The sequence below is a fragment of the Leptosomus discolor genome, unplaced genomic scaffold (assembly GCF_034619465.1).
Source record: "Leptosomus discolor isolate bLepDis1 unplaced genomic scaffold, bLepDis1.hap2 HAP2_SCAFFOLD_228, whole genome shotgun sequence".
Classification (NCBI taxonomy): domain Eukaryota; kingdom Metazoa; phylum Chordata; class Aves; order Leptosomiformes; family Leptosomidae; genus Leptosomus; species Leptosomus discolor.
In genome coordinates, this window is record NW_028237797.1 from 1 (window position 1) to 27,271 (window position 27,271).

The following is a 27,271-nucleotide window of genomic DNA, read 5'->3' on the forward strand; positions in this document are numbered from 1 at the left end:
TGAAGCTCCTCCCCAGAGTTTTGGGGGGACCCTTGGCCATTTAGGGGGGGGACACCCTGACAAGCCTCCCCCCCCTTCGTTTTGGGGGTGGCCCTCCATTTTGGGGGTCCCCGGTCATTTGGGGGGGTGTCACCCTGCTATCCCCCATTTTGGGGGTCCCCCCGTCCATTTTGGGGGTCTCTCTCCATTGGGGGGTCACCCTGCCCCCCCTCATCCATTTTGGGGGTCCACGGCCGTTTGGGGGGGTATCACCCTGCCCCACCCCCCCTTTTCGGGGGTCTCCCCTTCATTTTGGGGGTCCCCGGCCATTTAAAGGGGTCACCCTGCCCCCTCCCATCCATTTGGGGGGAGGGGGGGGTGACACCCTGCCCCTCCCCATTTTGGGGGGTCCCCCTCCATTATGGCGAACCCCAGCCATTTGTGGGGGGAGGTGTCACCCTGCCCCCTCATTTTGCGGGGGTCCCCCTCCATTTTGGGGCCCCCCGGCCATTTCAAGGGGGGGCGACGGTGGGTCACCCCACCCCCTCCCCCTCCTCCATACATTTCGGGGCTCCCTCCCCATTTTGGGGGTCTCCCCTCCATTTTAGGGGTCCCCCCTCCATTTTGGGGTCCCCCCGCCCTCCCTCCTCCATTTTGGGCCCCCCTCGGCCATTTCGGGGGTCCCTCTCCATTTGGGGGGGGTCCCCTAACATTTTTGGGGTCCCCCCTCCATTTTGGGGTCCCCCCGCCCCCCCCCCTCCATTTTGGGGCCCCCCGGCCATTTCAAGGGGGGGCGACGGTGGGTCACCCCACCCCCTCCCCCTCCCCCATACATTTCGGGGGCTCCCTCCCTATTTTGGGGGTCCCCCCTCTATTTTGGGGCCCCCCGGCCATTTTGGGGGTCCCCTCTCCCTTTGGGGGGGGTCCCCTTCCATTTTGGGGGTCCCCTCTACCATTTTAGGGTGTCCCCCCCCTCCATTTTGGGACCCCCGGCTATTTCGGGCGGAGGTCCCCCCTCCATTTAGGGGCCCCCCGGCCATTTTGGGGGTCCCTCTCCCTTTGGGGGGGGTCCCCTTCCATTTTTGGGGGTCCCCCTTCCATTTTGGGGTCCCCCCGCTCCCCCCCCCCCCCTCCATTTTGGGACCCCCTGGCTATTTCGAGGGGGGGGGGGGGGGGCTGACGATAGGTCACCCCCCCTCCCCCTCCCCTATATATTTCGGGGGGTCCCTCCCCATTTTTGGGGGGGGGGGGGTGTCCCCGCCCCCCCCCCCCTCACCTCGCGGGCGGGGCTGGGCGGGGCCAGCGGGGGGTGGAGCGGCCGCTGCTGGGGGGGGAGGGGCTGGCCAGGGTGGAGCTGGTGAGGGAGGGGGGCAGGGAGGCGCCCCCCCCCCGGTAGCGGCCCGGGGGGGTCCCCTCCAGCGCCCCCCCCCCCGCCCCCCACCCGGCTCTCCAGCTCCTCCGCCCGCAGCTCCGTGCACTCCTTCTCCTCCTGGATCAGCCTGGGGGGGCGGGGCGGGGGGGGGTCAAGGGGGGGGCCCCCCCAAACTCGGGGTACACCCCAGCACCCCCTCAAATAGCCCGCGGTCCCACATTGCCCTCCCCCCCCCCCCCCCCCCGGGTTTAGCCCTCCAGCTCCTCCCCCCCCCCCCTTGCACTCAAAGCCCTGCCCCCCCCCCGTTTGCCCCCCCAGTTGGGCCCCGGCCCCCCCCTTGCCCCCCCACTTTGCCCCCAGCTCCCCAAATATGCCCTCAGACCCCCATTGCCCCCCCACTTCGCCCCCCAGCCCCCCAATTTTCACCCAGCCGCCCCTTGTCCCCCCACTTTGCCCCCAGCCCCCCAAATTTTCACCCCAGCCCCCCATTGCCCCCCACTTTGCCCCCAGCCCCGCCATTGCCCCCCCCAATTTGCGCTCAGCCCCCCAAATTTGCCCGCAGCCCCCCATTGCCCCCCAACTTCACCCTCAGCCCCCCCTTGCACCCAGAGCCCTCCACTGCCCCCCCACTTTGCCCCCAGCCCCCCACTTTGCCCCCAGCCTCCCAATTGGCCCCCAGCCCCCCATTGCCCCCCACTTTGCCCCCAGCCCCCCAAATATGCCCCCAGCCCCCCCATTGCCCCCCAACTTCACCCTCAGCCCCCCCTTGCACCCAGAGCCTCCATTGCCCCCCCACTTTGCCCCCAGCCCCCCAAATATGCCCTCAGCCCCCCCTTGCCCCCCACTTTGCCCCCAGCCGCCATTGCCCCCCCAATTTGCGCTCAGCCCCCCAAATTTGCCCGCAGCCCCCCATTGCACCCCCACTTTGCCCCCAACCCCCCCATTGCACCCAGAGCCCCCCAATGCCCCCCACTTTGCCCCCAGCCTCCCCAAGTGGCCCCCAGCCCCCCATTGCCCCCCCACTTTGCCCCCAGCCCCCCAAATTGCCCCCAGCCCCCCCATTGCCCCCCAACTTCACCCTCAGCCCCCCTTGCACCCAGAGCCCTCCATTGCCCCCTCACTTTGCCCCCAGCCCCCCAAATTGCCCCCAGCCCCCCATTGCCCCCCACTTCGCCCCCAGCCCCCCAAATTGGCCCCCAGCCCCCCATTGCCCCCCACTTCGCCCCCAGCCCCCCCAATTTGCCCCCAGCCCCCCATTGCCCCCCCCACTTCACCCCCAGCCCCCCAAATTTGCCCCCAGCCCCCCCCTTGCACCCAGAGCCCCCCCATTGCCCCCCACTTCACCCCCAGCCCCCCAAATTTGCCCCCAGCCCCCCCCTTGCACCCAGAGCCCCCCCATTGCCCCCCACTTTACCCCCCAGCCCCCAGTTCCCCCAGAGCCCCCCCGGTGGCCCCCATTGCACCCCCACTTCGCCCCCAGCCCCCCCACTTTGCCCCCAGCCCCCCAAATTTGCCCCCAAACCCCCCATTGCCCCCCCCACTTCACCCCCAGCCCCCAGTTCCCCCAGAGCCCCCCACTTGCCCCCCCCAGCCCCCCCAATTGGCCCCCAGCCCCCCATTGCCGCAGACTTTGGGGGTCTCTTTGGGGGGGGTGTCAGGTTTTGGGGTGCCCCTGGGGTGGTGTCCTTGGGGGGGGATGTCAGGTTTTGGGGTGCCCCTGGGGTTTTGGGTCTCTCTGGGGGGGGATGTCAGGTTTTGGGTGCCCCTGGGGTTTGGCCATCCCTGGGGGGGGATGTCGGGTTTTGGGGTGCCCCTGGGTTTGGGACTCTCGGGGGGGGGGATGTCAGGTTTTGGGGTGCCCCTGGGCTTTGGCCATCCCTGGGGGGGGGATGTCGGGATTTTGGGGTGCCCCTGGGGTTTGGCCGTCCCTGGGGGGGGGATGTCAGGTTTTGGGGTGCCCCTGGGGTTTGGCCATCCCGGGGGGGGGATGTCGGGATTTTGGGGTGTCCCTGGGCTTTGGCCATCCCTGGGGGGGGAGGGATGTCGGGATTTTGGGGTGTCCCTGGGCTTTGGCCATCCTTGGGGGGGGGATGTCGGGTTTTGGGGTGCCCCTGGGGTTTGGGTCTCTCTGGGGGGGGATGTCGGGTTTTGGGGTGTCCCTGGGGTTTGGCCATCCCTGGAGGGGGATGTCGGGATTTTGGTGTGTCCCTGGGGTTTGGGTCTCTCTGGGGGGGGATGTCAGGTTTTGGGGTGCCCCTGGGGTTTGGCCATCCCTGGGGGGGGGGATGTCGGGTTTTGGGGTGCCCCTGGGGTTTGGCCATCCCTGGGTGGGGGATGTCAGGTTTTGGGGTGTCCCTGGGCTTTGGCCATCCCTGGGCGGGGATGTCGGGATTTTGGGGTGCCCCTGGGGTTTGGGTCTCTCTGGGGGGGGATGTCGGGTTTTGGGGTGCCCCTGGGGTTTGGCCATCCTTGGGGGGGGGGATGTCGGGTTTTGGGGTGCCCCTGGGGTTTGGCCATCCCTGGGTGGGGGATGTCAGGTTTTGGGGTGCTCCTGGGCTTTGGCCATCCCTGGGGGGGGATGTCGGGATTTTGGGGTGCCCCCTGGGGTTTGGCCATCCCTGGGGGGGGGGGGATGTCGGGTTTTGGGGTGTCCCTGGGGTTTGGGTATCCTTAGGGAAAAATGTCAGGATTTTGGGGGTCCCTGGTGGGGGGATGTTGGATTTTGGGTCTCCCGGGGGGGGGATGTTGGGTTTTGGGGTGCTCCTGGGGTTGGTGTCCTTGTGGGGGGGGATGTCAGGATTTTGGGTCTCCCGGGGGGGGGGGGGGGGGAATGTGTTGGGTTTTGGGGTGCCCCTGGGCTTTGGCATCCCTGGGGGGGGAATGTTGGGATTTTGGGGTGCCCCTGGGGTTTGGGTCTCTCTGGGGGGGGGGATGTCGGGATTTTGGGGGGGGGGGGCCCCCGGGACTGACTTGATCTCCTTGTTGATGGCCTCGAGCTGTTCCTGCAGCATGAAGGCCAGCGTCTGCACGTCCGTCTGTCGCTGGGGGAGAGGGGCTCCCCGCAGCCCCCCGCCCCTCCCGCTCCTCCTCGTCCGAGCCCTCGGGGGGCCCCTCCAGCGGCGCCCCCACACGCTCCCAGTCCGGGCCCTGCGGGGACAGGGATGGGGGGGGGTGGGGGTGGGGGGAGGACACACAAGGACGAGGGATGGGATAGGGATATGGGGATGGGGTGGGGATGGGGTGGGAATGGGGTGGGAATGGGGACGGGGTGGATGGGAATGGGATGGGGATGGGGACAGGGATGGGATGGATGGGATGGGATGGGATGGGATGGGATGGGATGGGATGGGATGGGATGGGATGGGGTGGGAATGGGGACAGGGGTGGGATGGGAATGGGATGGGGATGGGGATGGGGACAGGATGGGATGGGATGGGATGGGATGGGATGGGATGGGGTGGGAATGGGGACAGGGATGGGATGGGAATGGGATGGGGATGGGGACAGGGATGGGATGGGATGGGATGGGATGGGATGGGATGGGATGGGATGGGATGGGTGGGAATGGGACAGGGGTGGGATGGGAATGGGATGGGGATGGGGATGGGGACAGGGATGGGATGGGATGGGATGGGATGGGATGGGATGGGATGGGATGGGGTGGGAATGGGACAGGGATGGGATGGGAATGGGATGGGGATGGGATGGGGACAGGGATGGGATGGGATGGGGTGGGAATGGGGACAGGGATGGGGAAAGGGATGGAATGGGGTGGGAATGGGGTGGGATGGGGTGGGAATGGGGACAGGGGTGGGATGGGGTGGGAATGGGGTGGGAATGGGGTGGGATGGTGGGAATGGGGACAGGGATGGGATGGGATGGGGTGGGAATGAGGACAGGGATGGGATGGGAATGGGATGGGGACAGGGGTGGGATGGGGATGGGATGGGGTGGGAATGGGGACAGGGATGGGATGGGAATGGGATGGGGACAGGGATGGGATGGGTGGGAATGGAGGGTGGGATGGTGGGAATGGGATTGGATGGGGGGATTGGGATGGGGATGGGGTGGGAATGGGATGGGGTGGGAATGGGATGGGATGGGAATGGGGACAGGGATGGGATGGGGTGGGAATGGGGACAGGATGGGGACAGGAATGGGGACAGGGACAGGGATGGTTGGGAATGGAGTGGAGTGGGAATGGGGACAGGGACAGGGATGGGTTGGGAATGGGGTGGGAATGGGATGGGTGGGATAGGGTGGGAATGGGGACAGGGATGGGGACAAGGATGGGGATAGGGGTGGGAATGGGGTGGGAATGGGATGGATAGGGTGTGGTGAGGACAGGGACAAGGGATGGGGACAGGGATGGGGATGGGGTGGGAATGGGGACAGGGATGGGGATGGGGTGGGGACAAGGGGTGGGGACAGGGATGGGACAAGGACAGGGTGGGAATGGGATGGGAGGGGGATGGGGTGGGCCGGGATAGGGTGGGATGGGGACAGGACAAGGGATGGGACAGGATGGGGACAGGGATGGGGACGGGGACAGGACAGGGACAGGGTCAGAGCCCGGCCCCAGCAGGGACCCCCCCCCCCGCCACGGGGACCCCGGGGTGACAAAGGGACACCTGGGCGTGCACCCACCCCCCCAGCCCCCAAATTCCCCCCCTCAGCCCCCCAGCTGCCCCCTCAGCCCCCCATTTCCCCGCCCAGCCCCCCAAGTCCACCCCAGAGCCCCCCATCTCCCTCCTCCCAGCCCCCAAATTCCCCCCAAAGTCCCCCCTGGAGCTTGTCAGCCCCCCCCCATCCTCCTCTCAAGCCCTCCTGCCCCCCAAATTCTTCCCTTCAGCCCCCAAAGTCCTCCCTGGAGCCCCCCAAGTCCACCCCTGTGCCCCCCAGCTCCCCCCCCAGCCTCCTAATCCCCCCCAAAGTCCCCCCGGGGGCTCCCCACCCCCCCCCCAATCCTCCCCTCAGCCCCCCAGTTCCACCCCTCAGCCCCTCAAGGCCCCCCCAGAGCCTCCCAGCTCCCTCCCCCCAGCCCCCTAATCCCCCCCAAAGTCCCCCTTGGAGCCCCCAGTTCCACCCCTCAGCCCCCCCCCCAGCCCCCCAAGTCCACCCCAGAGCCCCCCAGCCCCCTAATCCCCCCTAAAGTCCCTCCTGGAGACCCCCAGCCCCCAAGACCCCCCTTAGCCCCCCCAGCTGCCCCCTCCCGGCCCCCCCAAGTCCCCCCCCCCAGCCCCCCGCCCCCCCCCCACCTTGGCAGCGTCCTCCTTGGGGGGGGCCCAGCGCCCCTTACGGCTCCTGCGGGGGGGGGGCACCGGGGGCGTAGGGATCGAGGGGAGCCCCCCCAACGGGGGTTTGGGGGTACCTCAGCTCCAGGGCACTGCCCGGCAGGGACCTGGGGGGCCGGGGGGGCACAGGATGGGGGGGCACGTCCCCCCCCGGCCCCCCAGAGAGAGATCAGGGGGGGCTGGGGGGCTGGGGGGGGGATTTGGGGGGGAGTTTGAGGGGTGCTGGGGTAATGGGGGGGGTCTGCAGGGCAGTGGGGGGGTACTGGGGGGGCGGTGTAGGGTAATGGGAGGGACTAGGGGGGCTCTGGGGTAATTGGGGGGGTGCTGGGGGGGTCTTAGGTAGTTAGGGGGTGCTGGGGGGTCCTGGGGGGTCTTGGGGTAATTGGGGGTGTCCTGGGGGGAGTCTTAGGTAATTAAGGGGTTCTGGGGGGGGGTCCTGGGGGGGTTTGGGGGTCATTGGGTAATTGGGGGGGTGCTGGGGGGGTCTTGGTGGGGGTCTTAGGTCATTAGAGGGTGCTGGGGGGGTCCTGGGGGGTCATTGGGTAATTGGGGGGGTGCTGGGGGGGTCTTGTGGGGCGACTTAGGTCATTAGGGGGTGCTGGGGGGGTCCTGGGGGGGTCATTGGGTAATTGGGGGGATGCTGGGGGGGGTCCTGGCTTTGGGGGGGGGCTACAGGGGAGTGGGGGGGATGCTGGGGGGGGTGCTAGGGCATTCCAGGGGGGTCCTGGGGCAATTGGGGGGGTGCTGGGGGGGGGTCAGTGAGTGATGAGGGGGGTCTTGGGGCAGCGGGGGGGGGGGGGGGGTCGCCAAAGCAATTGGGGGGGGTGGGGGTGTTGGGGGGGTTCTGGAGCGGGGGGGGGTGGGGGATAGAGGAGCCCCTAGGGCAGTAGGGGGGTTCCCATGGGGGCTGGGGGCAGGAGGAGGGGGGGGGGGGGGTGTCTCCTCAGGGCAGGGGGGGTCAGGGGGTCCCGGGGGGGACGGGGGGGGGGGGTTCCCGGGGGGGGGGGGTACCTGGAGTAGGAGGAGACGGGGCGCCCCCGGAGCTGGTCGAGCTCCAGCTGCATCCGCTCCATCTCCGCCAGGAGCTGCTCCTGGGAGGGGGGGGGTGTGGGGGGGTGGGGGTGTGTCATTTGGGGGGGGTCTGTCAGTGTTGGGGACCCCCCCTAACCCCCCCCCCAGGGGGTGGGTGTGTGTCCCCCCCCCCCCCGACCTTGTTGAGCAGCAGCTCGTCCTGCAGCTTCTTCATGTTGGCGATTTCTTCACTCAGCGAGTTCTGGGGGGGGGTGGGGGGGGGTGAGGGGGTGTCAGGGGATGAGGGACCCCCAGAATAATCCAGGCCCCCCCCCCCCAGGGCCCCCCCCAGATCCTCAACCCCCCCCCCCCATTCCCCCTCCTTCTCCTCCAGGGTGCCCATCCTGGCTCTGCAGACCCCCTAAGACACCCCCCCCCCCCCCCCCAGGACCCCTCACTTTCTCCTCCAGGACCCCCCCAGACCCCCCCTGGACCCCCAGGACCCCCCTCAAAACCGCCCCCAAGACCCTCCAGGCTCCCCCAGGACACCCCACGCTCCCTCCAGCACCCTCCAGGACCACCCAAGAACCCCCCCCCCCCAAGATCCTCCAGTCCCCCCTCGACCCCTCCAGACCCCCCCAGACCCCTCCCAACCTCCTCAGGACCCCCAGGACCCCTCCAGACCCCCCTCAGACACCCCAGGACCCCCCAGGAACCCCTCAGGACTACCCCAGACCCCTCCAGATCCCCCAGAGACACCCCAGACCCTTCCAGAAACCCTCCAGACCCCCCGGAGACCCCCCAGGACCCCTCCAGATTTACCCCAGACCCCTCCAGGACCCCTCCAGACCCCCCTCAGACTCCCAGGACCCCCCAGACCCCTCCAAGTCTAGCCCAGTCCCCTCCAGAACCCCTCCAGACCCCCCCTCCAGACCCCCCAGAGACCCCCCAGAACCCCTCCAGGACTACCCCAGACCCCACGGAGACCCCCCAGGACCCCTCCAGATTTACCCCAGACCCCTCCAGAACCCCTCCAGACCCCCCTCAGACACCCCAGGACCTCCCAGGACCCCTCCAGGACTACCCCAAACCCCCTAGAACCCCCCCCGAACTCCCCCAGGACCTCTCCAGACGCCTAGGATCCCTCAGGACCCCTCCAGATCCCCCAGGACCCCTCCAGATTTACCCCAGCCCCTCCAGATTTACCCAGACCCCCTCAGACACCCCAGGACCCCCAGGACCCCTCCAGGACTACCCCAGACCCTCCAGGACCCCACCAGGACTACCCCAAACCCCTAGAAACCCCCAGAACTCCCCCAGGACCTCTCCAGACCCCCCAGGACCCCTCCAGGACCTCTCCAGACCCCCCAGGACCCCTCCAGGACCCCTCCAGATCCCTCAGGACCCTCCAGCTTTACCCCAGCCCCCTCCAGCTTTACCCCAGCCCCCTCCAGATCCCCAGGACCCCTCCAGATTTACCCCAGCCCCCTCCAGGACCTCTCCAGACCCCTCCAGACACCCAGGACCCCTCCAGGACCCCTGCAGACCTCCCCAAGACCCCTCAGGACTCTCCAGGACTACCCCAAACCCCCTAGACCCCCCCCCAGACCCCTCCAGATTTACCCCAGGACCCTCCAGGACCCCTGCAGACCTCCCCAAGACCCCTCAGGACTCCTCCAGGACTACCCAAACCCCTAGACCCCCCCCCAGACCCCTCCAGATTTACCCAGACCCCTCCAGAACCCCTCCCGACCCCCCTCAGACCCCCCAGGACCCCTCCAGGACTACCCCAGACCCTCCCAGACCCTCCAGGACCCTCCAGATTTACCCTAGCCCCCTCCAGGACCCCTCCAGACCCCCCAGGACCCCTCCAGACCTCCCTAAGACCCTCAGGACCCCTCCAGGACTACCCCAAACCCCTAGAACCCCCCCCAAGACCCTCCAGATTTACCCCAGACCCCTCCAGAACCCTCCAGACCCCTCTCAGACACCCCAGGACCCCCCAGGACCCCTCCAGGACTACCCCAGACCCTCCCAGACCCTCCAGGACCCCTCCAGATTTACCCCAGCCCCCTCCAGGACCCCTCCAGACCCCCCAGGACCCCTCCAGACCTCCCCAAGACCCCTCAGGACCCCTCCAGGACTACCCCAAACCCCCTAGAAACCCCCCCGAGACCCCTCCAGATTTACCCAGGACCCCTCCAGAACCCCTCCAGACACCCCAGGACCCCTCCAGGAGTAGCCCAAACCCCTCCAGGACCCCTCCAGATCCCCCAGGACCCCTCCAGATTTACCCCAGCCCCCTCCAGGACCCCTCCAGACCTCCCCAAGACCCCTCAGGACACCTCCAGGACTACCCCAAACCCCCTAGAACCCCCCCCGAGACCCCTCCAGATTTACCCCAGACCCCTCCAGAACCCCTCCAGACCCCTCTCAGACACCCCAGGACCCCCCCAGGACCCCTCCAGGACTACCCCAGACCCTCCCAGACCCTCCAGGACCCCTCCAGATTTACCCCAGCCCCCTCCAGGACCCCTCCAGAACCCCCAGGACCCCTCCAGACCTCCCCAAGACCTCTCAGGACCCCTCCAGGACTAACCCAAACCCTCTAGAAACCCCCCCCAGACCCCTCCAGATTTACCCAGGACCCCTCCAGGACCCCTCCAGACCCCTCTCAGACACCCCAGGACCCCTCCAGGACCCCTCCAGATTTACCCCAGCCCCTCCAGGACCCCTCCAGACCCCCCAGGACCCCTCAGACCTCCCCAAGACCCCTCAGGACACCTCCAGGACTACCCCAAACCCCTAGAACCCCCCCCGAGACCCCTCCAGATTTACCCCAGACCCCTCCAGAACCCTCCAGACCCCTCTCAGACACCCAGGACCCCCCAGGACCCCTCCAGGACTACCCCAGACCTCCCAGACCCTCCAGGACCCCTCCAGATTTACCCCAGCCCCCCTCCAGGACCCCTCCAGAAACCCCCAGGACCCCTCAGACCTCCCAAGACCTCTCAGGACCCCTCCAGGACTACCCCAAACCCTCTAGAAACCCCCCCCAGACCCCTCCAGATTTACCCAGGACCCCTCCAGGACCCCTCCAGACCCCTCTCAGACACCCAGGACCCCTCCAGGACCCCTCCAGATTTACCCCAGCCCCCTCCAGGACCCCTCCAGACCCCCCAGGACCCCTCCAGACCTCCCCAAGACCCCTCAGGACCCCTCCAGGACTACCCCCAAACCCCCTAGAACCCCCCCCCAGACCCCTCCAGATTTACCCAGGATCCCTCCAGGACCCCTCCAGACCCCCCAGGACCCCCCAGGACCCCTGCAGCCCCCCCACCTTCTCCTCCAGAGCCCCCATCCTCTCCTTGAGGTGGAGCTGGAGCCGCTCGTTGGACTCGCAGAGCAGCCGGTCGACCGTCTCCGACAGCCGCTTGTTGTGCTCGTCGTTCATCTTCTCCCGCTGCCGGGCCTTTTTTTTTGGGGGGGGGGTGTCCCCAAAATCAGGGAGGGGGGCACCTGCGGACACCCCCCTAACACCAGCACCTTCGCCCAGAGCCCCCCCCCCCCCCCCACTCAAGGAGCATGACCCCCCCCGGACCAGGAGCAAACCGCAGAGCCCTCTGCACCCCAAAACATCCCCCACATCACCCCCCCCCCCCAGACCCCCCCCCAGGACCCCAAAACCCCCCATCCCCCTCCCAAGCCCCCCCCCCCCATGACCCCCTTAAGCCCTCAATAACCCCCTTGCACCTCCCCAGCCCCCCCCCCACCCCCACCCCCCCCAAGCCCTCCAGGACTCCAAAATCCCCCCCCATGACCCCCAGGAGCCCAAACTCCCCCCACCCCCCTCTCAAGCGCCCCCCAAGGACTTCCCCAAGCCCCCAAAATTCCCAATGACCCCCCAGGACCCCAAACTCCCGCCACCTCCCGAGTCCCCCCAATGACCCCCCCTCAAGCCCCCCAGGACCTCAAAAATCCCCCCATGACCCACACGAGCCCAAACTCCCCCCACCCCCCTCCCAGGCCCCCCCAATGATCCCTCCAAGCCCCCCAGCCCCCCAACGATACCCCAAGACCCCCAGGAGCCCAAACTCCCCCCCACAGCCCTCCCAAGACCCCCCAAGTACCCCCCTGCACCCCAACACCCCTCTGCACCTATCCAGCCCCCCAATGATACCCTTAAGCCCCCAGGACCCCCAAAATCCCCCCATGACCCCCAGGAGCCCAAACTCCCCCACCCCCCTCCCAAGCCCCCCCAAGTCCTCAATAACACCCCTGCACCCCAAAATCCCCCACCCCCCAGCCAAGCCCCCCCAATGACTCCCCCCAAGCCCCTCAATAACCCCTCTGCCACCCCAAAAAACCCTCATGCACCTCCCCAGTCCCCCAATGATCCCCCCAAGCCCCCCAGGACCCCAAAACCCCCCAGGCAACCCCCCCAAACACCCGAACCCCAAAATGCCTCATGCACCACCCAAGCCCCCCCAATGACCCCCCAATGACCCCCCTGCACCCCAAAACGCCTCATGCACCACCCAAGCCCCCCCAATGACCCCCCAATGACCCCCCAATGACCCCCTGCACCCCAAAACGCCTCATGCACCACCCAAGCCCCCCACAATGACCCCACCAAGCCCCTCAATGACCCCCCTGCACCCCAAAAACGCCTCATGCACCACCCAAGCCCCCCACAATGACCCCCCTGCACCCCAAAACGCCTCATGCACCACCCAAGCCCCCCAATGACCCCCTCAATGACCCCCCTGCACCCCAAAACGCCTCATATACCACCCAAGCTCCCCAATGACGCCATCAAGCCCCCCCCACGATGTTCCCTGCACCCCAAAACCTCCCATACCCCCCCCGAACCCCCCATACGCCCCCTGGACCCCCCTCCCAGGGACTCCAAGACCCCCCCTCGCACCACCCCGAGCCCCCTCAGCAGCACCCCCACCATCCCCCAGTCCCCAGGGACCCTCACTCAGCAGGGACCCCCAAACCCCAGGGGACACCCCCAAACCCAGGGACCCCCCAAACCCCAGGGGACCCCCCCGGGGGTCCCCAGCGGGGGGTCCCGTCCCTCACCCGCTGCAGCTCCTGGTTCTTCTCCTGCAGTTGGGGCCTCGAGCTGCCGCAGGCGCTCCTCGAAGTTCCCGTGGCGCTCCTCGGCCTGGGGGGGGGGGGCACACGGGGACACGGGGGGACACGGGGACATGGGGGGTGGATGGGGACATGGGGACCAACAGGGACATGGGATGGATGGGGACATGGGGATGGATGGGGACATGGGGGCGGATGGGGACATGGGGGTGGATGGGGACATGGGGATGGACGGGGACATGGGGGCGGATGGGGACATGGGGGTGGATGGGGACATGGGGACATGGTGACCAACAGGGACATGGGGATGGACAGGAACGTGGGGACCGATGGGGACATGGGGATGGACAGGGACATGGGGGTGGATGGGGACATGGTGACCAACAGGGACATGGGGATGGATGGGGACATGGGGATGGATGGGGACATGGGGACCAACAGGGACATGGGGATGGATGGGGACATGGGGATGGATGGGGACATGGGGATGGATGGGGACATGGGGACCAACAGGGACATGGGGATGGATGGGGACATGGGGATGGATGGGGACATGGGGACCAACAGGGACATGGGGATGGATGGGGACATGGGGATGGATAGGGACATGGGGACCAACAGGGACATGGGGATGGATGGGGACATGGGGATGGATGGGGACATGGGGATGGATGGGGACATGGGGACCAACAGGGACATGGGGATGGATGGGGACATGGGGATGGATGGGGACATGGGGATGGATGGGGACATGGGGACCAACAGGGACATGGGGATGAATAGGGACATGGGGATGGATGGGGACATGGGGATGGATGGGGACACAGGGACATGGTGACCAACAGGGACATGGGGATGGATGGGAACGTGGGGACCGATGGGGACATGGGGATGGACAGGGACATGGGGGTGGATGGGGACATGGTGACCAACAGGGACATGGGGATGGATGGGGACATGGGGATGGATGGGGACATGGGGACCAACAGGGACATGGGGATGGACGGGGACATGGGGATGGATGGGGACATGGGGACATAGTGACCAACAGGGACATGGCGATGGATGGGGACATGGGGGGGGATGGGGACATAGGGGTGGATGGGGACATGGGGACCAACGGGGACGTGGGGACCAACAGGGACATGGGGACCCATGAAGTCATGGGGATGGACGGGGCCATGGGGACCAACGGGGACACGGGGACCAACAGGGACACGGGGATGGACGGGAAAGTGGGGACCAATAAGGACATGGGGATGGATGGGGACATGGGCACCAACAGGGACATGGGGATGGACGGAGACATGGGGACCGATGGGGACATGGGGACCAATGGGGACATGGGGACCAACAGGGACATGGGGATGGATGGAGACATGGGGACCGATGGGGACATGGGGACCAACAGGGACATGGGGATAGACGAAGACATGGGGACCAATGGGGACATGGGGATGGACGGGAACGTGGGGACCGATGGGGACGTGAAGACCAACAGAGGTACATGGTGACCAACAGGGACATGGGGATGGACCGGGACGTGGGGATGGACGGGAACGTGGGGACCGATGGAGGCGTGGGGACCAACAGGGACATGAGGACCAACAGGGACATGGGGACCAAAGGGAACATGGGGATGGATGGGAACGGGGGGACCAATGGGGACATGAGGAGCAACAGAGGTACATGGGGACCAACGGGGACATGGGGATGGACCGGGACATGGGGACCAACGGGGACATGGGGATGGATGGGGACATGGGGACCGACAGGGACATGGGGATGGACGGGGACATCAAGACCAATGGGGACCCACGAGGACACGGCGACCACCGAGGACACGGGGACCCATGAGGCCGTGGGGACGGACACCTCCTCTCTACCCCCAGAACCTCCCCAGAACCCCCCAAGAACCTCCCAAGAACCCCCCCCGGGACCCCCAGAACCCTCCAGGACCCCCTCAGGACCCCCCGAGACCCCTTCAGGACCCCCCCCAGACCCCTCACCCACCTTGGTGAGGGCTGCAGTGCCCCACAGCCCCCCATAAACCCCCCACAGCCCCTCCAGAACCTCCCAAGAACCCCCCAAGAACCCTCCAAGAACCTCCCAGTACCCCCCCCCAGGACCCCCAGAACCCTCCAGAACCCCCTCAGGACCCCCCGAGACCCCTTCAGAACCCCCCCCAGACCCCTCACCCGCCTTGGTGAGGGCTGCAGTGCCCCACAGCCCCCCATAACCCCCCATAGACCCTCATGAACCCCCCATAGACCCTCCAGAACCTTCCAAGGACCTCCCAGAGCCTCCCAGCACCTCCCCCTCAGGACCCCCAGAACCCTCCAGGACCCCCTCAGGACCCCCCGAGACCCCTTCAGGACCCCCCCCCAGACCCCTCACCCACCTTGGTGAGGGCTGCAGTGCCCCACAGCCCCCCATAAACCCCCCATAGACCCTCATGAACCCCCCACAGCCCCTCCAGAACCTCCCAAGAACCCCCCAAGAACCCTCCAAGAACCTCCCAGTACCCCCCCTCAGGACCCCCAGAACCCTCCAGGACCCCCTCAGGACCCCCCGAGACCCCTTCAGGACCCCCCCCCAGACCCCTCACCCACCTTGGTGAGGGCTGCAGTGCCCCACAGCCCCCCATAAACCCCCCATAGACCCTCCAGAACCCTCCCAAGAACCCCCCAAGAACCTCCCAAGAACCTGACCAGGAGCCACCAGGACCCCCCAGGACCCCCCAGGACCCCCCCCCCCAGGACCCCCCCCCAACCTTGGTGAGAGCTGCCACCCTCTGAGCCAGCTGGGCCTCGATCTCGGGCAGGGTCTCGGCTTTCTGCAGGGTCTGCTGGAGCTTGGCCTTGGCGTCCTCCAACCATTCCTGAAGCTGCCGGCCCTTCTCCTCGCTCTGTGGGGGTGGGGATGGCATCGTGGGGTGGGGGGGACGTCGCCATGGGGCGGGGGACATCGCCGTGGGGCGGGGGACACGGCCATGAGGTGAGGGACATGGCCGTGGGGTGGGGGACACCATCTGTCGGAGCTCCTCGGTGGAGGAGCACTGTCCCATCAAGCCCACCACCATGGGGGTGTCACCCCGTGGAGGTCCTGCTGTGGTGACATCATGGGGACGTCACCCCTTGGGACAAGGACATCACTGTGGGTCAAGGGGACGTCACCCCACGGAGGCCTTTGGTGCGGGGAGGTCACCGTGGGACATGGGGGTGCCAGGGGGTGTGGCCAGGGGTGAAGGTCCCAGGGTGAGGGGCTTGGGTGGTGGGTCCCGAGGGGGAGGTCCCGAGTGGGTGTCCCAGGGTGGTGGATCCCGGGTGGTGGATCCCAGTTGGTGGCCCCCAGGGTGGTGGTGGGCGTCCCAGGGTGGTGGCGCCAAGGTAGGTGTCCCAGGGTGGGGGTCTCGGGGTGGTGGGTCCCAAAGAGGGTGTCCCAGGGTGAGGGTCCCAGGGTAGGGGTTCCAGATGGATCTCAGGGTGGGTGTCCCAGCCTGGTGGCCCTAAGGTAGGTGTCCCAGGGTGGTGGATCTCAGGGTGGGTGTCCCAGGGTGGTGGGTGTCCCAGGGTGGTGGGTCCCAGGGTGGTGGCCCCAAGGTTCATGTCCCAGGGTGGGTGTCCCAGGGTGGCGGGTCCCAGGGTGGGGGTCACAGGTTGGTGGATCGATCCCAGGGTGGTGGGTTCCAGATGGTGGATCTCAGGGTGGGTTCCCAGGGTGGTGGCCCCAAGGTAGGTGTCCCAGGGTGGTGGGTTCCAGGGTGGGTCCCAGGTTGGTGGGTGTCCCAGGGTGGTGGGTTCCCAGGGTGGTGGGTTCCCAGGGTGGTGGGTCCCAGGGTGGAGGTCCCAGGGTGGTGGCCCCAAGGTAGGTGTCCCAGGGTGGTGGCCCCAAGGTAGGTGTCCTAGGGTTGGGTCCCAGGGTGGTGGGTTCCAGATGGCGGATCTCAGGGTGGGTGTCCCAAGGTGGTGGGTCCCAGGGTGGGGGTCCCAGAGTGGTGGGTGTCCCAGGGTGGTGGGTTCCAGATGGTGGATCTCAGGGTGGGTCCCAGGGTGGTGGGTCCCAAAGAGGGTGTCCCAGGGTGGGTTCCCAGGGTGGTGGGTCCCAGGGTGGTGGCCCCAAGGTTCATGTCCCAGGGTTGGGTCCCAGGGTGGTGGGTTCCCAGGGTGGTGGCCCCAAGGTAGGTGTCCCACAGTGGTAGGTCCCAGGGTGGTGGGTTCCCAAAGTTCATGTCCCAGGGTTGGGTCCCAGGGGGTGGGTTCCCAGGGTGGGGGTCCCAGGGTGGTGGGTTCCCAGGGTGGTGGGTCCTAAAGTGGGTGTCCCAGGGTGGGGTCCCAGGGTGGGGGTTCCAGATAGATTTCAGGGTGGGTTCCCAGGGTGGTGGGTTCCCAGGGTGGTGGGTTCCCAAAGTTCATGTCCCAGGGTTGGGTCCCAGGGTGGGTTCCCAGGGTGGTGGGTCCCAGGGTGGTGGGTTCTCAGGGTGGTGGGTTCCCAAAGTTCGTGTCCCAGGGGGGTGGGTCCCAGGGGGTGGGTGTCCCAGGGTGGGGGTCCCAGGGCGGTGGGTTCCCAGCACGGTGGGTCCTAAAGAGGGTGTCCTAGGGTGGGGTCCCAGGGTGGTGGGTCCCAGGGTGGGGGTCCCAGGGCGGTGGGGGTCCCACCTGGCGGTAGAGCGAGTCCTTGCTGGCCAGCTCGTTCTCCAGGCGGTCGTTGGCGTCGTGCAGGGAGGTGGCCTCGCGCTGGGCGCTCAGGTAGCGCTTCTCCAGGGTGGTGATGCGCTCCTCCATGTCCTCCCGCTGCGCCAGCGCCTGGGGACGGGGACGTCCGAGGGGTACGGGGGTGGGGACAGGGACGGGGATGGCGTGGGGTGGGATGGGGACAGGGACAGCACGGTGGGGATGGGGACAAGGATGGCACGGGGATGGGATGGGGACAGGGACGGGATGGGATGGGGACAGGGATGGGATGGGATGGGGACAGGGTTGGGGGCAGGGATGGGATGGGGACAGGGACAACATGGTGGGGATGGGGACAAGGATGGCATGGGGATGGGATGGGGACAGGGACAGGATGGGATGGGGACAGGGACAGGGACAGGGATGGGATGGGGACAACATGATGGGGATGGGATGGGGAGAAGATGGGGACAAGGACAGGGATGGGATGTGGTAGGAATGGGGACAGGGATGGGATGGGGACAGGGACGGGATGGGGACAGGGACAGGGATGGGGACATCATAGGGGTGGGGACAGGGACAAGGATGGCGTGGGGATGGGGACAGTGGGGGGGGGTGGGGACAGGATGGGGATGGGACGGGATGGGGATGAGGACAAGGATGGGGACAGGGATGGGATGGGGACAGGGACAGGGATGGGATGGGATGGGGACAGGGACGCCATGGGGAGGGGACAGGGATGGGGACAGGGATGGGGACACGGGGAGAGCAGGGGGCCCACGTCAGGACGGGGGTGGGGACACTGACCGGGCTGGGGGTGCTCCCAGTTGGAGGGGGCTCCCAGTTGGAGGGGGCTCCCAGTTGGAGGGGGCTCCCAGTTGGAGAGGGCTCCCAGTTGAAATGGGCTCCCCCAATCACGGGTGCTCCCAGTCTGGGAGCTGCTCCCTCCCAGTTTGGGGCTGCTCCCTCCCAGTCTGGGGGCTGCTCCCTCCCAGTTTGGGGCTGCTCCCTCCCAGTCTGGGGGCTGCTCCCTCCCAGTTTGAAGGAGGTCCTCCAGTCAGGGTATGCTCCCCAGTTTGGGGCTACGCCCTCCCAGTTCAGGGGTGCCCCCGCCCCCCCCCCCCCCTCATTTTGGGTTCCTCCCCAGCTCATGGGCGCTCCCAGTTTGAAGCTGCTCCGTCCCAGTTTGGAGAGCTCCATCCCAGTTTGGAGAGCTCCCTCCCAGTTCCTTGGGCTTCCCCCATCCCGCCCCTCCTCCCCCACCCCGGGGGTGCCCCCCTCCCCAGTTTGGGGTGCTCCCCACCTCATGGGTGCTCCCCAGATCTTGGGCCCTCCCAGTTCGGAGCTTCTCCTTCCCAGATTGGAGAGCTCCCTCCCAGTTTGGAGCTTCTCCCTCCCAGTTTGGAGGTTCTCCCTCCCAGTTTGGAGAGCTCCCTCCCAGTATGGAGAGCTTCCTCCCAGTTTGGAGCATCTCCCTTCCAGTTTGGAGCTTCTCCCTCCCAGTTTGGAGAGCTCCCTCCCAGTTTGGAGAGTTCCCTCCCAGTTTGGAGCTTCTCCCTCCCAGTTTGGAGAGCTCCCTCCCAGTTTGGAGAGTTCCCTCCCAGTTTGGAGAGTTCCCTCCCAGTTTGGAGAGCTCCCTCCCAGTTTGGAGAGCTCCCTCCAAGTCTGGCGCTTCTCCCTCCCAGTTTGGCGCTTCTCCCTCCCAGTTTGGCGCTTCTCCCTCCCAGTTTGGAGAGCTTCCTGCCAGTTTGGAGAGCTCCCTCCCAGTTTGGAGAGCTCCCTCCAAGTCTGGCGCTTCTCCCTCCCAGTTTGGCGCTTCTCCCTCCCAGTTTGGCGCTTCTCCCTCCCAGTTTGGAGAGCTTCCTGCCAGTTTGGAGAGTTCTCTCCCAGTTTGGAGAGCTCCCTCTCAGTTTGGTGCTTCTCCCTCCCAGTTTGGAGAGCTTCCTCCCAGTTTGGAGAGTTCCCTCCCAGTTTGGAGAGTTCCCTCCCAGTTTGCAGAGTTCCCTCTCAGTTTGGAGAGCTCCCTCCCAGTTTGGCGCTTCTCCCTCCCAGTTTGCAGAGTCCCCTCCCAGTTTGGCGCTTCTCCCTCCCAGTTTGGCGCTCCTCCCTCCCAGTTTGGCGCTCCTCCCTCCCAGTTTGGCGCTTCTCCCTCCCAGTTTGGCGCTTCTCCCTCCCAGTTTGGAGAGCTCCCTCCCAGTTTGGCGCTTCTCCCTCCCAGTTTGCAGAGTTCCCTCCCAGTTTGGCGCTCCTCCCTCCCAGTTTGGCGCTCCTCCCTCCCAGTTTGGCGCTTCTCCCTCCCCGTTTGGCGCTTCTCCCTCCCAGTTTGGAGAGCTCCCTCCCAGTTTGGCGCTTCTCCCTCCCAGTTTGGCGCTCCTCCCTCCCAGTTTGGCGCTCCTCCCTCCCCGTTTGGCGCTCCTCCCTCCCAGTTTGGCGCTCCTCCCTCCCAGTTTGGCGCTTCCCCCTCCCCGTTCGGCAGGCTCCCTCCCCGTTCCTTGGGCTTCCCCCACCCCGCCCCTCCTCCCGCCGCCCCGGGGCCGCCCCCCACCTCCTTGAGGTCCCGCTGGAGCTTGGCCCCGGCCTCCTGGGCGCGGGCGAGCTCCCGCTGGGCGCCGGCCGCCTCCTCCTGCAGCCGCCCCAGCTGCCGGCACAGGGCGGCCGCTCGCTCCCGCTGCTGCGCCGCCACCGCCCGCTGCCGGCACAGCGACGCCTCCAGCTCCGCCTCGCGGCGCCGGCCCTCGGGGGGACCCTGCGGAACAGGGGGGGACGGATGTCGGTGACCCTTGACCTTTGACCCCCCCACACCCTCCCGGTCCTCCGCCCCTCTACCCGTGGTACCGGCTACGGGCCCTTGGGCACCGCCTCTAGGGCAGGAATGTGACCTCTGACCCCCTGACCGATGACCCCTGACCTATGACCCCCACCCTGACCCCCACCCCCCTCCACCCGTGGTACCGGCTACGGGCCCTCAGGCACCGCCTCTATGGCAGGAATGTGACCTCTGACCCCCTGACCGATGACCTCTGACCTATGACCCCTGACCTATGACCCCCACCCTGACCCCCACCCCCCTCCACCCATGGTACTGGCTACTGGCCCTCGGGCCCCGCCTCTATGGCAGGAATGTGACCTCTGACCCCTGACCGATGACCCCTGATCTCTGACCCCTGACCTTTGACCCCTCATCTGGTCCTCCACCTCCCACCCCTCCACCCATGGTACCGACTATGGGCTCTCAGGCACTGCCCATACGGCAGGAATGTGACCTCTGACCCCCTGACCTATGACCCCTGACCGACCCCTGACCTTTGACACCCACCCCCTCTTACCCCCAACCCCCTCCACACATGATACTGGCTACGGGCCCTCAGGCACTGCCTCTATGGCAGGAACGTGATCTCTGACCCCATGACCTATGAACCCCTGACCTATGACCCCATGACCTATGACCCATGACCTATGACCTTTGACCCCAACCCCCTGGTCCTCCACACACCGCCCTCTGCCCATTGTACCAGCTACAGGCCCTCAGGCACCGCCTCTATGGCAGGAATATGACCTCTGACCCCCTGATCTCTGATCCCTGACCTATGACCCCTGACCTTTGATCCCCACCCTGACCCCCGCACCCCCAGTCCCCCCTCCACCCGTGGTACCAGCTACAGGCCCTCAGGCACTACCAGTACGTCAGGAACGTGACCTCTGACCCTGTGATCTAGGACCCCATGACCTCTGACCCCTGATCCATGACCTCAAGACCTCTGACCTCTGACTCCATGACCTCTGACCCCGACCCCTGACCCCGACCCCTCCACCCATGGCCCTCTCCCCACACCCTCAGGCCTGCTGCCTTGCGGGGGGCGTGACCCCTGACCCCTGAGGCCCAACCCCTACCTCTGAGCCCTGACCCCTGACCTCTGACCCCTGATCTTTGACACCACACACCCCCCCCCCTTACCCCCACCCCCCTCCACCCGTGGTACCGGCTACAGGCCCTCGGCCCCCACCTGTATGGCAGAACATGACCTCTGACCCCATGACCTATGATCCCTGACCTCTGACCCCTGACCTTTGACCCCAAACCCTGACCCCCCCACCCCCTCTGCCCGTGGCCCCCCGCCCCTCAGGCATGCTGCCTTGCAGGGGGCGTGACCCCTGACCCCTGACCCTGATGGCCAACCCCGACCCCTGACCTTTGACCCCTGACCTTTGACCCCGGTGACTCCAACCCGGTGGCCATGAAGAGAGGGCACGACCTCTGACCCCTGTCCTGTAGCCATGACCTCTGACCCATGACCTGTGACCCCTGATCTGTAGCCCCAAACTCTGACCCCCGACCTGTGACCCCTGACCCCTGAGCTGTGACCCCCCCGACCCCAGGGCACCCAGGACCACCTCCCCCAGGAGGCATCCTCTGCCCCCTGACCTCTGACCCCAGGGGTCCCCAAGCCCCGGTGACCCCCTGTGACCCCCCCCCCATGACCCCGTGACCCCTGACCCCTCGTACCGGGGTGTCGCCATCGCTGGGCGTGTCCTCCAGGCCGGAGCGTCGGCGGGAGAGCTGCTCCCGCAGGGACAGCGACTGCGGGGGGGCCGGCGGCATGGCGGGGGGAGGGGACATCATCGCGTCATGGGGACGTGACGTCATGGGGACATGTCACGTCACGGGGACGTCACGTCATGGGGACGTCGCGTCATGGGGACATCACGTCATGGGGACGTCACGTCATGGTGACATCAGGTCATGGGGACATCGCATCATGGTGACATCACATCATGGTTACGTCACGTCATGGGGACGTCACATCATGGGGACGTTGCGTCATGGTGACATCATGTCATGGTGACATCACGTCATGGGGACGTCACGTCATGGGGACGTCGCGTCATGGTGACATCGTGTCATGGGGACATCATGTCATGGGGACACCACGTCTTGGTGACATCATGTCATGGGGACGTCGCGTCATGGTGACGTCATGTCATGGGGACACCATGTCATGGGGACATCACGCCATGGGGACACCCGCCCATGGGGACACCAAGTCATGGGGACACCCTGTTGTGGGGACACCCACCCACGGGGACACCCACCTATGGGGACACCACGTCCCGGGGACACCACATCATGGGGACACCATGTCATGGGGACACCTGCCCATGGGGACATCTCACCGACAGGGGACACCCACCCATGGGGACACCCACCTATGGGGACACCAAGTCATGGGGACACCCTGTTGTGGGGACACCCATCCATGGGGACACCCATCCATGGGGACACCCACCTATGGGGACACCACGTCCTGGGGACACCACATCATGGGGACACCATGTTACGGGGACACCCACCCATGGGGACATCTCACCGACAGGGGACACCCACCCATGGGGACAACAAGTCATGGGGACACCACGTTGTGGGGACACCCACCCATGGGGACACCAAGTTGTGGGGACACCCTGTTGTGGGGACACCACGTCCTGGGGACACCACATCATGGGGACACCATGTCATGGGGACACCCACCCATGGGGACATCTCACCGACAGGGGACACCCACCCATGGGGACACCACGTTGTGGGGACACCCTGTTGTGGGGACACCACGTCCTGGGGACACCCACCTATGGGGACACCCACCCATGGGGACAACCCTCCCCAGGCCACCACGTCATGGGGTCACCCAACACCACGGGGACACCCAACACCCACCACGGGGACACCCAACACCCACCACGGGGACACCCACCACCACGGGGACACCCACCCTCCGGCGTCACACCCCCTCCCCCCCCCCCCCCCCCCCCAGTGTCACCCACCCCGCAGCGTCACCCACCTCCTGGTTGGAGACCTCCAGCTCCTCCTCGAGGACGGCCACCCGCTCCAGAGCCACCCGCAGCCGCTCCCGAACCTGCTGGGGACAAAGCGGGGGTGACCCACGGCCCACACCCCCCCACCCCCCCCCCCCCAGCACCCTTGGGTGCCCCCACGACCCCCCCAGCATCCCCCAAACCCACCAGGAGTGTGCAAGGACCCCTTGGAGGGGGGGGGGGTGTGTGTCCACCAGGCTCCCCAGAAACCCTTCTTGGACCTCCAGGACCCCCTGGATTGTCCCCAGAGCCACCAGAACCCCCCTTGTGTCACCCCGACACTACTCCTGGTGTCCCCAGCCCCCCCCAAGTCCCATGGGACCACCCAGATGCCTTGGGTCACTCTAGGACCCCCGACGCACCCTTGGGCCACCACCACGTCCCACCAGGTCACCCCAGGAGTCCCCTGGCACCTCTGAGACCCCCTTGGACACCCCCAGGTCCCCGCTGGGACCACCAGGTCACCCCAGGACCCCGCCCCCCGGCACCCTTGAGACACCCCTGGGGACCACCAGGTCCCACCAGGTCACCCCAGAAGCCCCCTGAGATGCCGCCCAGGTGTCACCAGGTCATCCCAGAACTCCCCCTGGGACTCCTGAGACATCCCTGGGGACCACCAGGGCCACCATGGGTCACCCCAGGAGTCCCCTGGCACCTCTGAGACCCCCTTGGACACCCCCAGGTTCCCTCTGGAACCACCAGGTCACCCCAGGACACACCCCACCCCCCCCAGGACCCTTGAGACACCCCTGGGGACCACCAGGTCCCACCAGGTCACCCCAGAAGCCCCCTGAGACACCCCTGGGGACCACCAGGTCCCCCACGGGTCACCCCAGGACCTGCCCAGGGACCCATGGAACGTCCTTAGGTCCCATCAGGTCCCACCGTGTCACCCCAAAACACCCTGAGACCCCCTCTGGGAGCCCCTGGAGACCCCTCAAGACTCCCCCATGACCCTCCCCCAGCACCCACCTTCTCATCGAGGGCCTTGTGGTGCTCAAAGAGGGACTTGAGGGCTTTGAGGACCTCGACCTCGGAGGAGACGCCAGCGGGGGACTGAGCCTGGCGCTTGACCACCGTCATCCGGAGGGAACGCTCGTGGCGGGACACCAGGCACTCGAGGTGCTCCAGGAGCAGCTGGGACAGGGGGACATGGGGACATGAGGCACTCGAGGGGCTCCAGGAGCAGCTGGGACAGGGGGACGTGGGGACATGAGGCACTCGAGGGGCTCCAGGAGCAGCTGGGACATGGGGACGTGGGGACATGAGGCACTCGAGGGGCTCCAGGAGCAGCTGGGACAGGGGGACATGGGGACATGAGGCACTCGAGGGGCTCCAGGAGCAGCTGGGACAGGGGGACGTGGGGACATGAGGCACTCGAGGGGCTCCAGGAGCAGCTGGGACAGGGGGACGTGGGGACATGAGGCACTCGAGGGGCTCCAGGAGCAGCTGGGACGTGGGGACGTGGGGACATGAGGCACTCGAGGGGCTCCAGGAGCAGCTGGGACGTGGGGACGTGGGGACATGAGGCACTCGAGGGGCTCCAGGAGCAGCTGGGACGTGGGGACGTGGGGACATGAGGCACTCGAGGGGCTCCAGGAGCAGCTGGGACAGGGGGACGTGGGGACATGAGGCACTCGAGGGGCTCCAGGAGCAGCTGGGACGTGGGGACGTGGGGACATGAGGCACTCGAGGGGCTCCAGGAGCAGCTGGGACGTGGGGTGGCCGGGTGATGGGGTCGGGGCGCCAGGTGCCGTGTGACAGGTGACGGGTGACGGGTGACAGGTGACAGGTGGCGGGTGGCGGGTGACATGTGGCCTCACCCGGGTGTTGTTGCGCTCGGCCTTCAGCTCCGCGATCTCCTCCTCCCGCTCCAGCAGCTGCTCCCGGCAGCCGTTGAGCTCCTTCGTCAGCGCTGCCAGCTCCTGGGGACGGGGGGACACGGGGGGACACGGGGGGACATGGGGGGACACGGGGACGTGAGGACATGGGGGGACATGGGGGGTGTGGGGACATGAGGGACATGGGGACACAGGGACACACGGGGACACCAATAGCCCCCCACTGAACTCATCCTCTCTCTTTCCACGCCCCCTCCTTAGCCCCGCCCCTCCTTAGCCCCGCCCCTCCTTAGCCACGCCCATCCTTAGCCACGCCCATCCTTAGCTCCTCCCCTCTCCTTAGCCCCGCCTCCTCCCCGTAACTCTGCCCACCCCACGCCCTGGCCGCTGGCCCCACCCCCTCCATGAACCACGCCCCTCCCTTAGCCACACCCCAATGAAACCCACGCCCTGATTAAACCACGCCCCGTCAAAACCACGCCCCCACTTAGCCACGCCCCCTCCCTTTAACTCTTCCTCCCCTTGTCTGCCCACCCCACACCCCTTCCAGTAGCCCCACCCCTTCCACTAGCCACACCCCCTCCTTTAGCCACACCCCATTAGCCACACCCCTTCCGCTAGCCACACCCCCTCCATTTACCATTCCCTCCATTAGCCAGCCCCCGAACTAAACCACGCCCCCACTTAGCCACGCCCCCAACTCTTCCTCCTCCACCCCACCCTCCCCCTTAACTCTGCCCACCCCACACGCTCGCCACTAGCCACACCCCTTCCATTAACCACACCCCTTCCACTAGCCACACCCTCTCCTTTAGCCACACCCCCACTAGCCCCACCCCTTCCACTAGCTACACCCCCTCGTTTAGCTACACCCTGACTAGCTCCATCCCTTCCTGTAGCCACACCCCTCCTTTAGCCACACCCCCACTAGCCACACCCCCTCCTTTAGCCACACCCCATTACCCACACCCCTTCCACTAGCCACACCCTCTCTTTTAGCCACACCCCTCCTTCAGCCACACCCCCTCCTTCAGCCACACCCCTACTAGCCCCACCCTTTCCAATAGCCACACCCCCTCCTTTAGCCACACCCTCACTACCCCCACCCTTCCACTAGCCACACCCCTTCCGCTAGCCACACCCCCTCCTGTAGCCACACCCCCTCCTTTAGCCACACCCCACTAGCCACACCCCCTCCTGTAACCACACCCCCTCCTTTAGCCACACCCCCTCATTTAGCCACACCCCCTGCCTTAACCACGCCCCCACCGAAACCACGCCCCCCCTTTCACCACACCCCACCCAAACCACCCCCCCACCCCACCCCGCTTCCCCCATCCTCCTCCCCGCCCCACTCCCCGCCCCCCGCCCCTTTCCCCCAAACCCCGCCCACCCCAGACCCCGCCCACCCCAGGCCCCGCCCACCCAGGCCCCGCCCACCCCGCCAGGCCCCGCCCACCCCCCGCAGGCCCCGCCCACCTGGGGCAGGGCGGCGCTGAGCTGCCGCTGCAGCGCGTCCTTCTCGTGGGCGAGGTGGCGCAGGCGCAGCTGGGCGGCCGCCAGCCCCTCCTGCGTGTCCCGCAGCGTCTCCAGCAGCCGCTCCCGCTCCCGCAGCATCTGCACCATCAGCGGCTCCAGCCCCGGCTCCTCCGGGCAGCCCGAGCCGCGCCGGGCGTCCTCGCTGATGGTGGGCAGCACCTCGCACATCATCCTGCCGGCCCCCTGCCTGCGCCCTGCCTGCAACGGGCGACGTAGGGGAGCATCTCATACATCATCCTGCCGGCCCCCTGCCTGCGCCCTGCCTGCAACGGGCGACGTAGGGGAGCATCTCATACATCATCCTGCCTGCGCCCTGCCTGCACCCTGCCTGCAAGGCGGCACGGGCGGGAGCTCAGCGTCGTCCTGCCGGTGCCCTGCCTGCGCCCTGCCTGCAACACGGGACGGGCAGGAGCTCAGCGTCGTCCTGCCTGCGCCCTGCCTGTGCCCTGCCTGCACCCTGCCTGTGCCCTGCCTGCAAGGCGGCATGGGCGGGAGCTCAGCGTCGTCCTGCCGGCCCCCTGCCTGTGCCCTGCCTGCAATGGGCAACAGGCAGGAGCTCAGCATCATCCTGCCTGCGCCCTGCCTGCG

General features: G+C 67.1%; 1 protein-coding gene across 1 annotated transcript; it reads right to left on the minus strand.

The window, feature by feature from the left end:
* Positions 1-1,255: 1,255 nt before the first annotated feature.
* On the minus strand, positions 1,256-26,854 carry LOC147412762 (liprin-alpha-3-like; the record flags this gene model as incomplete). Its single annotated transcript, XM_086481047.1, is given in 19 exon segments — positions 1,256-1,398; positions 1,400-1,478; positions 4,322-4,419; positions 4,421-4,498; positions 6,610-6,663; positions 6,665-6,752; positions 7,657-7,736; positions 7,856-7,918; positions 10,997-11,128; positions 12,745-12,777; positions 12,779-12,829; positions 15,533-15,667; positions 17,418-17,564; positions 19,978-20,178; positions 21,937-22,011; positions 23,270-23,344; positions 24,276-24,440; positions 25,127-25,228; positions 26,624-26,854. Coding segments are annotated over 19 exon segments (2,030 nt in total), but the record flags the coding sequence as incomplete, so codon positions are not given.
* Positions 26,855-27,271: the final 417 nt, after the last annotated feature.